At 37.3% G+C, this 11413-nt stretch overlaps 1 protein-coding gene across 1 annotated transcript in view; it reads right to left on the reverse strand.

Annotated features, from left to right (window-relative positions):
- LOC113065288 (synaptotagmin-6-like) overlaps window positions 1–11137 on the reverse strand; it is a 30997-nt gene extending 19860 nt beyond the window's left edge. The window contains exons 1-2 of the mRNA XM_026236527.1: window positions 11116–11137; window positions 10854–11048 (exon numbers count right to left, since the gene is read on the reverse strand). Coding sequence (XP_026092312.1) covers window positions 10854–11048; window positions 11116–11137 — 217 coding nt within the window. The remainder of the gene's footprint in view (window positions 1–10853; window positions 11049–11115) is intronic.
- Between the last annotated feature and the right edge of the window lie 276 nt (window positions 11138–11413).

Raw genomic sequence — 11413 nt, forward strand, 5'->3', positions numbered from 1 at the left:
ACAAATGTTACAGAGCCAATATGAACTGCTAATTCATAAATATTTACTATATAATATTCATTTTAAATATTTTAATATTCTCATTTTATATAAAACTAATGGAAATCTGATCAAGCATCTAAAATAGAATACAGGACAAATGCTACCCAGGTGTTAAGAGAATTGGACAAGTGTAAAAATCAAGATGCAGCCTCGGGGTCATTCTTCAGCTGGTCGCTTGTATAAATCACAGCACATGATGCTGCATGACATCCGAAGCTTTTTAGGTGGAGCTTTTCTCCTCGCTTCTGCACAGAGGAAAATATCGGCATATCCGGGCCGTTTTTAGATTCCTCTATTTCATAGCTCCTTCTCCACTGCAATCTCAAATCCCCTAATTCCCTGGATCTCAGAATGGCGGAGCGCCACAGCAAACAAAGCCAGGGTTCTCAAACTGAAGGACTGCTGGGAGCAATGCAGAACTCATACACTAAGACTTTGAAAGGTAAACAGCCTTTCAGCTTCAGGCACATATTCATAAATTCATTGTAGCACTGTCTGCTGCATCTGGACCATGTTCTTAGCAATGACACACAGTTGTTATTTCTAAGTCCCAGAGCTTGACAGACTCCAAGAAGATTTGGAGAAGAGAGTTTTTTCCCCATAAAAGTGAAAGCGATCTGAGAAATATCCTGCCCATATTAGACTTTAAGATAAACTCAAGGGTCTATGAAGAGATCTGCAAGCCTATCATGAAAACATCTGAAACCTCAGATCTCCAGACTCAGTCTCTTAAGGATAATGATAACCAAAAGACAATGAAAATCCTATATATTCTCAGAATCAAATACACCAGACAGACAGGCAGTGATTTTGTAATTTAGCACTGAATAAAACATCTTCAAGGACCATTTTTTCCCTTCAGGCACTTTAAATTATGAAGAAATGTAGAAAGGACAAAAATAAAAGGAAAAAATTAAGGGTTTTAGCCTCTACATACATTCAAGTTTCTGTTTAGGGTACAGATGATAAGTGTTCATGTAAAAAAAGTCATATTTAGTCGCCTTGTATATATAATGACACCTAGTGCCGTGAATGCAGCATCACATAAGAGTAAGTTGTCTGTAAGCAATGGCATTGAAATGTGCTGTTCACAGTCACCCATGATTAATTTGTTGAGCAAGTGAAAATGAAGGATAAAAGCAGGTTTACCAAGATAAAATCAGTACATCAGGTCATGTGACCTCAACATGTCAGCCACCGTGAGGTGAACCACTCCACGTAAAAACAAACACTTTCAGGCTACTGGAGTCTTGTTTTGTGCGAGTGTGCATGGTCTACTTCAAAAGTACTATTTATACAAAGCTGTTTATTGATGGAAATAAGTGCTCTTTTGAAATATGACTCACTGCCTCTAGCCATGATCACTGCAATTTTGCTCCAGTGCCTGTTGTGTAAATATAGACATATTATCACATCTTGATACACATTTTGGCTGTGATAATTCTTACAGCTTGTTCAGTACAATGCTTTCCCAAGACTTTAGGGTGCATTAACATGCATGCGATCACCGTGATCCGATCGAGCAGATTGGATCATTAGCCAATCAGGACACAGTGTGCTTTCATTTTTGTTCATGCTGTAAAAGCCTTTATAGTATGTATGAATTTAATTTACACTACTTATACTCATACTATTCAGAACATACTTTTTAAGTGTTTTACAGTATAAAATTCAAATATAGTATCTAATCAGAGACCATGCAATTTTGGATGTCCTGAGACACATGCTACTGTAGAACTGAATATGCGCATCGGCTGGATCAGCCTTAAATATAAGCTTTTTTAATGATATTTGAGTATAAGCAACAACATTTATGGGTCATTGATTTGAAATATGTTGTTTTAAGTTTTTGGTTTTCCCCATTCAAATAGGTAGGATTTGGTCTTGGGTGGCCAAAAAAAGCTGACCGGAGGCATTTTGGCCGCTAAGATAACAGACTTTCCAGAAAGGAACTTTCTGATTACTATGCTGTCTCTGAAAACCTCCAGACCGCGAGGAAAGCACACAATGTTTTTTTTTTTTTTTTTTTTTTTATGCACTGAATCCCTAGTTAGCAAAGCTTGTCAATCCAGCCATAACAATTTAGATTACAAGAAAGCATTTTTCACTTATTCACTGAAAACTTGGCAATGTGACAGTGACAGTGTTTGGAAGTTGGAAAAATATTTGGAGAAATATTCTTTTTTTTTTTTTTAAATGAAACAAATACTCATGTGTGAAGCATGATGTTAAGCGCTGTCATAGCCAGTCCCATGACAATGCTAAGTAATCTGCTCACCCCCCACCCGAATATCTCACAGGCTTAGCAACAGATTGCATGCACACACACACATGCTATTAAATTCCTCACATCTCACATCCTTTATTTGACACAGCTTGATTGTCTGAAGTGTTTATCGATCTGAATCTACCACACAGACCTCAGTGTGAAAGGTGTTACAAATCACATTCAGCTGCTGTGCACCCTCACATGCACATTGCACTATTAGCAAAAACATGCCAGTACAGATCAGTTCAACAGTAGCTAGGTGTTTATGTGACAAGACAACTGATAAAACAGTGGTTATTCTGTATTCTGCATCTGTACAAAAGATGCTGCATGTTTAGAATTGAGTTGTGTGATTAGAAATCCTAGTATATCCTATTATCTATTGTTTGGCATCTTGAATAGTAAAATATGCCTTCATATAAGAAAATTACACCATATAACCAAAGCAAAAAATGGTCAAATTAAACATTTGTTGTAATTATTGTTTTCAAAAAGTGAACATTCGAGTGAGGTAAATTGCCTTTTTTTAACATTAAGTTGACTATTGAACTTCTATAACTTCTATACATATAAAAAAAAGTGTTTTCAACACTGAAATCCGTATATTAGAATGATTTCTGAAGGATCGAGTGACACTGAAGACTGGAGTAATGGCTGCTGAAAAAACATTAAAAATATGTTATAGAAATTATTAATTATTAATAGAAGTTATTTTAAATTGTAAAAAAAAACAACTTTTGAACAGTAGTGTAGGCTACTTTACAAGAGATCTTATTACAGGACAGGAACCTCCAAGTTCCAGCCCGATACAGACAGTAATTGTTTCTCATACGGATGTCTGTAAAAACACATTTACATATCACCTCAGTGATAAAACTAATGGATTCGGATGGCGATTTATTCACAGTGGAGGAGCGAGTTCTGTGATCTTACGAACCCGGGAACGCGCTGCTCATGTGGCCATATGTCTTCTGTAAATAAAATTTATTTTATTTACAAATGTATTCTTATTGTGTAAAATGTATTTTAAAATACTTAGTTTTATATTTTATAATATATAATCCTATTTTTATTTGAATAATTAAATCTCCTGTTAAAAAATTTGAAAATAGTAATTATACGCAATATATATATATATATATAAAACACATTTTAAAATTGTACTGCATACCTGTTGCTGCCATAATAAAGACCGATTTCAAATGTTTACATTCTTTTCTTCTCTTTCTGCTCCTAGTCGCTGTGGTGGAGAATTTATGAAGTATTGTTTTTTTATGCTTTGCAGCATTTCAGAAATATGTGTGCAAATTACACCAAAGTAGGCAACAATATTACCTTACGGTGTTTGGGAGTGTTCAAAAGGGGTTAAACACAGAATTTTAAATCGATTTCTTCTCGTTAATTCAGAAATGCGGATTCGGACGGCAGTTAAACTACCACACGACCTTGGTGTTTGTCAAAAAACATTGGGTAATTCGTCCCGGATTTTTACAGGGGGTGGTGAGAGAAAAATACAGACATTCTGGATTCGGACAGAAATTAAATCACCAACTGCCCCCAGTAAATGGTGAAAATCACTTACGTCGCCCTGAGAAACAATTACCATCCGAATAGGGCTTTTGTGTCTCATTTATGTGTTTGTATTGCTACCAGCTGTATTAAATGAGCAATATTGCCGGAGTAGCAATTGATACAAGTGTGATATTGCAAGTGTGATATTGCATCTATAAAACAGTTAGACAGCACAAGTGTGTAAATAAAAAAAAGAGACAACCACGGAATGTCTTTAAAAACCCTCTTTTGTGAGGAACTACTTCCTTCTGCCACGGATTCAAATCTCAGTTTGCCAGTTTAATAGCTGATCTTAAGTCTCCATTACTAATGTGAAAACGTCACTTTAGAACTGGTAATGAAGGAACCTTGAGTTGCTTCATTAAAAGCTTGTTTTAAAAACAGAGTAGGCCTATTATATACAGTCAAATTCAGCGAGTGTGATTACCTGAATCTGATACAGTATTCATTCTTATGCTCAATCTAATATTCACAATAAAACACAATTCCAAAATCATCTAGACTTTATCTTTATTAACAAACAACACATTTTAAGACTAAACAATTACATTCTCGCCTAAAAAAACTCTTAAAATATTATGTGACATAAAACCAGTGTTATTTATGAAATTATAGTGGTCCGCCCTGAGACTCGCTATATGAAATATTACAAGTTTAGTGATACAAATGGTGAAATGGCTAGAGTTCTGTTATCACCACAATATCTCACGCCTGAAAACGCTCTCAGCCAATCAGATTCGAGAACCAGAAAAAAAAGTTTTTAAACGGACATGTGCTGTGCTATATCACACTAAGATCACTAAAAATCTATATTCTACTACCAGCAATTGCACATCATTCCCACACTTTGGAAAATATATTGTGTCAGGCTCAGCCTTTTTACTCCAGTGGCTAATAGGAAGAGGCTCCAGTATTTATTCAGGTCTCTGCATACATTTACATTTAAAACAACCATTTCAGAAGATAAAATTAATTGTGATTACCAATTCAAACTCTGGTTGATATGTAAAATAATAATCATCTTTATTTTTAGAGCTTCAATTATAATACACCCACTTGTGCTTTTATACCCACAGAAAACACACTAATTGGAATAACAGACGAGCTGGGGAAAGAAGGAATAAAACATCAATAGAGATTTGTAATGTTCTGCATTGATACCGACCATATCCAGGGCAGACTCAGAAGAGAACTGTCACTGTAATGACTTTGATCTGGCTACCACCAACAGTGTCAGTCATGAAGTCTAATCCTCAGAGTGAAGGACTCCTCGGCAGAATTTGGACACTATCACATGCTTGAAAGACTCAAAACATGGAAGTAAGTTTTAGCACAATATTTATTTATTTTTTCAATTTTAATATTTAACATTTATATTACAAATAATTATAAATATATAATTACATATTATACATTTTTGAAAATGCGATAGAATACTTTCTATTGCTTTCACAATTTCACAATGTTTTTCTTATTTAATGACAGGGAAAGAATCAGCAACTTTCTACTTTTTGTTTAATTAATATAATAAAAAAAAACAATCAGTAAGTTTGTAATTTCAAGATGCCCCCCTATTTTGGTGGTCACTTTTCTTTAGAGTGTGTTGTAATACTGATTTTCTGCTATCAGTCTTTTGCATTTCTGCCAAAGAAAACTGAGATGCCTTATGGACTCAACAAAATTATTGTCTTTTTTCTTTTACAAAACAGTATTGTCACATGTATGTGACATTTAACAGTTGACTGAGTTGGTTATGCATATTTTTAGCCCAGCAGATTCAGGTGTGCCAATTAACTGTGTGGGCTGGCAATAAAAGAGCTGCTGTCTGTCCCCGCTGCCCACCGCAGCATTTACAATCTCCTTAATTACTGACCCCATCACACATATCTTCCTATTACACATATCCTGGACTTTAATTGGTTCTATCAAGAGTGATATATATACCCAATTTATAGATCTTTCATGGAGAGCAAAAACACTTCCCAGAAATCATGGAGGCAGATGCCATCGGATGGACACTGGGAGCGTGGGGAGATTTATGTGACATGGAAAACGTGATAAAGTTTTGTAGGGTTTAGCCCACGCATCTCCTGCTGGTTTATGGCTGCTTTCATCTGAACACATATCACAATGAATTCACCAGGGTTTCATTTCTTAGCTGTAAAGTTAGATTACGCTCATTTAAGGTTTCACTTCTTTTTACTACAACTGGCATTAAAATTGTAAGCCCTGTCTGTCCATGAAAAAGAAAGCCTATTATGTCAGATTTTCTCTCTGACACTCTGTTATTGCTTAAGTGAGTCATGCTTCTGCCAGCCTGATCTTGTGAAAGTTGCTGTTTTATAAAAATATGGAACATGGATAGATGCTTTCGTTTAGCATTTGATTGAATCCAAAAAAATAGCTTGAACCAAATTGAAAAGCCAAGCTACAGTGATTAGCCATTAATATCATGTGTCAGAAGCGTCTCTTGGCAAAAATATATTTTTTATGTAAGCAGAAACATCACAAAAGAGAAGTCTTTAGCCTTTAGGAAGGAGAAAATAAAAATAGGAAAAACATTGATTATGAAATGTATTTTTAGTTCTGCTTGAAACAACAAGTGCCATGCCTGAAAGTTCAATTTGTTGTTTTAAATCAATATAAATTAAACAACAATATAAAGAAACTAGAGTGACAGTAGAAGGTAATATCAGAGCTTTTCCCATCCTTTCTTGTCAAAACTGTCCATGTGCATTACTCACAACCAACAAACCCCAGGCCTGCACTGGATCAGGGCTCATTTGAAGGTCAGGCAGATATAATACCTTTGTAAATAACATTAATGCTTTATGTAAATTGCTAACTAATCAGTGATCTTGATAGTTCAGGTTCATGGTTCCTTCTGGTCTTTGGTCTGTGACATTAAATAAACCATATCAGCACTAGAGAGAGCAATGCATCACTTCACTGATCCGTGACTTGACGGTGGCATGACAGCGGGAGTCACGGGGCTGTTGGGTGAAACGTCACACTGCATTAGGAATGACAAGAAGTGCGTGGGGAGTCTAATTTGCACATATTCACTGTAGAATAAAACAGGGGGGGAAATCATGTTCTGCTAATGCATGAAAACTCCATCCAGGTTTCAAAGAATATTTAGTTCACCCTAATTCTGCCATTATTTGCTAAGATCTTAAGGTTTTGGAATGGTCAATTAATTAATGAGAGAATTTTCATTTTTGGGTGAACTATCCCTTTAATAAATACTGGTAATGTATCTCTTTTTGACATGGTTATGTAAACATGTAAATATGTTTTTGTTGTATTTTATGTAAACCTGCTCAACTTGATAATGTCACCCTAATTAAGATTTCAAAAAGATCCATGTGAAACAACAACAACATTAAGCATATGATTTTGCAACAATTTTGTGGGTGAACTACCCCTTTAAACACAAGAACCGTTCTTAGCACGTTCTGTGCAGAATTCTTCATTTGCCTCGACCCATTAAAGATCGATTTGCTGATCCTCATCTGTGAAGAAACATGTTTACTGGCCACAGGATGTTCTCCACATGGGAGATAGTTTTACAGAACCTGCTCAAGCTGAAGTGTTCGGGTTTGACAAGTGTCTTTAGTGTTGCTCGAGGGAGAATTTCCCATTAAAATAACATGAGGAATCAATACTGCATCGGTAAATTATTGACAGAACACACTACAAACTACTGTAGCACACAAAGGGATACACAGAGCTTTCTTTCTCTGTCTGTGTGTGTGACTATCATAAAAATGAGATTCATTCAAGTCAAACAGCCAACATCTCACAGCCTCATCTTATTTTCAATAATTTTCCACTAAAAAGTGTAGACTTCTGTCTCATCCAGACTGATCCAGAGTGATCAGAGTAACACCCCCAGGGAAGAGCACAACTGTGTTTTACAGTCATAAGACTGCTCCTTTAACAGTTCTCCGGGGATCACACACACATTCTGAACACATCTCACACCTCGCCACTCACATTTGCCACCTGCCAGTACAGACTTTACAAACTGCAAAAAGAATAGTGTCTCACTTGGTTCACACATCTGGCTGTTACATGGGAATTCTTTACAGTTTTGTCTGCCAGTGACATTTGTGAACCCCTAAAGCGTCCTGCAGGGCCAGAACCGCCGGGTAACCTCTCTCCAGACACTGTGAGCTCATGTGTAATGTTGTTAAGGCCAACAAGTCAAATGCAATGCGTGGCAGCAACAATAAACAAAACTATGTACATCAAGTAAGAGTTTGTGAAACTTTATGCATGGTCAGTGAGTTTTTTCAACATACAAACTATTCAAAATATCAACTTAGCAAATGAAGATGAAAATATAAATCAGCACAATATGGTCATTCTATTTATAACTATCTATTAGCATTCCAAGTAATCTCAGTGGTATTTGCATTCATCTCTGGACACAATCGTTTTTGAGCAATAAATGTCTTGTGACTCTCTAGAGCTGCAGGAAAAATTACATCATTACACCACTAATGGCACAACAACAATCACAAACTCTTTTCTGGTAACTACCCTGAGCTGTGAAAGATGGCAGGCAGGAAAGAAATATAGCCCATTTTACTCCTTAAAGGAAAACAGTACTTCTGAAAAGTTGGTACTTCTGCCTTCACGCGTGTCCTTTTCAACGTGATAACGTATTATGCAACGTAATGATAACTTGGATGGCATCTGGGTGAGTAAATTATCAGGAAATTGTAATTTGCTAATTTAAAGTCTGATTCAACTGTTTTATTGTCCAAACAATGACTAAATCAACACTGGACCCCACTGACTTTCAGTGTATGGACACAAAAATAAAAATTATATATAGGTATTTTACATATAAGTGTGGGTTGTGTGTGTGTCACTCATTGTCTGGACTCATTCTGTTATGTATTCATTCCTCATTTTCTCTGTGTTCAGGTGTGTCTTATCAATTATCCTCATTCACGTTCCCAATATAAGTTGCAGTCATTGTTTGGTTGTCCGGTATCGTCTATGGAATATGTCTGTGTTATCCTGGTGTGTGTGTATTTGCTGTTACCCTGCTGTTGATCACCCTTCTGTGAAGTATTCAAGTCTTCCTCGGTTACGTGTTTCTCTCTCGCACCAAATTGTGACAGTATGTGTGTGTGTATATTTAAATAACAAATTTAAGTTCAGAAAGGCATGTGGTTAGGCTATGTAAATGATAACAGAATTTTCACTATCACTGTAAGAGCACTACAAAATATACAGATACTGACAATTGATCTGCAATATTATAAATAATTTTAGCAAAATATGTGCCCTTACAAACCCTTACAAAACAACAAAAAAAGTGTACTTACCACTTCTACCAGTAGGGACTAATGCGGACAAGCTAACTAGCATTATTTCTCCTATGTAAAAAGATGATTTATTTATAAAATATGAATTAATTCCTTTGTTTATTTTGGGTCTCATATGTTTTGTCTGAAAAGTCTTTCAGACGTATTTTGAATATGATTTAGGAGAAAAACTGATAGTGAACAGGGATAGAAAGTAAAAAAGACAGTAAAAGAGTTCCAGAAAAAAAAAAAAAAAAAACTGGGGCTAATCAAACCCCATCATGTCAGTGAAGTGTGTCAATCTTCACATGATGTGCCCTGTATTCACTAAGCATCTGCACACACTGCAGATATAATATGGTCTTCAAATTGACAACATGAAACAAGTGACACCGCAGACATGCACGGCATTACAAAACACTGAATAGACCTGTGAGGCATAGATCTGCACTGTTCCACCATCAGCACCTAAAACACTTTCTCCTCCATACATAATGCAACGCTATTGATTTATGATAGTGCTGTATATTTGGGAGGTAATAGAGCCAAAGTTTGCTCACTCTGACTGCACTGCTGCATTGCCGGAGCAAGACTCTCTCTCTTTCTTTCTCTCTCTCTCTCTCTGTGGAACGAGGGTGTGCCGGTGCCGACACTGTGCTTCACAGATGGACTGACATATTTACGAGGGGTTTCCAGCAGAGTGAAACACAGAGACTTGTCCCCAGTTGATCAGACTGAGTTTTACCGAACCTGACATCTACCCCATGCACTGTTCTTGAGCCCAATGCACAGCTAGGATCCCTGTGCAGCAGGTAACGTAGTATCGCTGATGGGGGGGGGGGGGGGGGGGGGGGGCATATGTATCCTGCAGCCATGATTACTCACACAAACAAACAAACACACAAAGTGATACAGGATCTCTGTTATGCGCCACTGAGCACAATTCACCTGCCAAACGATCAGTATGTGCTCTGTGGCAGATGGAAAGAACTCATAAAAGACAGAAAACAACAACAAACACGCACACAGAGGACGTGGTGGGGGCAAAAACCCCTTTGATTTAATATTTACAAAGGCTTTTGAAAGGGCAAGGGATAAAAAACATGAACCTACAGTGCCACTCAGTCATCGTCTGCTTTCAAAGTGTTCACGTTCAACCAGAGAGATGAAATAAAAGCGATAAAGAGCGCACAAGCAACTGCATGCCCTCTTTGATGTGATGGACGATGCTACATGTGCACACACACATAGTAAAAGCGCACATTGATACACATGCTGGAAAATCCATTTCAAGTGTCTACGCTAGTCTTTAGCTAGTCTAAACAGGCTGACCAGTCACCATGCTTTAGTCTGACCACCTTGAGCTTTTTTTTGCTGTTTAATATCTTAAAAATCAGCTTAGACCAGGTAAAACCCATATAAAAAACATTTCAAGGTAGATTTAACTAGCATAATCAGAATTTTCCAGGAGGAACTACTCAGACAATTGTTAAAATCAAATCAACACGTGTATAGGAAGCCTCTTTGTTTCCCTCCATCGCAGCATGCTCATGCAACCTGTTTCTCCCTTGATGCACAAACCCCATTCACAAGCTGCTCAAACAAATGCAAACTACTCTAAAAAGGTCCAGCATTTCTGTACTTACCAATACTTGTATCTTTCTTCTCACACTTTCCCTCTCTCTCCTCCTTGATCCCTGTGATGCTTACGCTCAGCAGCGCCCAGGCAGAATGAGCCTCCACCACACTTAAGCACCCCGTTTCTATGGCAGTCAGAGCAAGCCAGTCAGCAAGATATGGCGAAAGGCTGGGGGCAGGTCCCTCACTGAGCTCTACACACACTTACAAACACTCCACACTCCCATAATCCCAGTGGTGTTGCACCGCATGGCGCAATACACAACACACAGGGCACAGACCTCTCTATCATGGGGGCAGTTATACATCAGAGATGTAAAACACCAGAGAAACAGCTGTTATCTAAGTAGAATAACAAAGCAGCGGTGGTGCATAAGTTTGGTGCATGCATTATAATAAGGCAACCTCATGAATATCAAACATATTCAGCGAATGCAGGAGATCGATTGAGTTTAGGAAGTGTCAATGGATGAAAAGGGATGATTATGCAGTTTGGACTGATTATAGAGAACCGTGACAGCTGCAAAGACGGATGGACAGAGAACAAGTGTGAGACACGCCACCTTTT

Source organism: Carassius auratus, chromosome 48, assembly GCF_003368295.1.
Source record: "Carassius auratus strain Wakin chromosome 48, ASM336829v1, whole genome shotgun sequence".
NCBI lineage: Eukaryota > Metazoa > Chordata > Actinopteri > Cypriniformes > Cyprinidae > Carassius > Carassius auratus.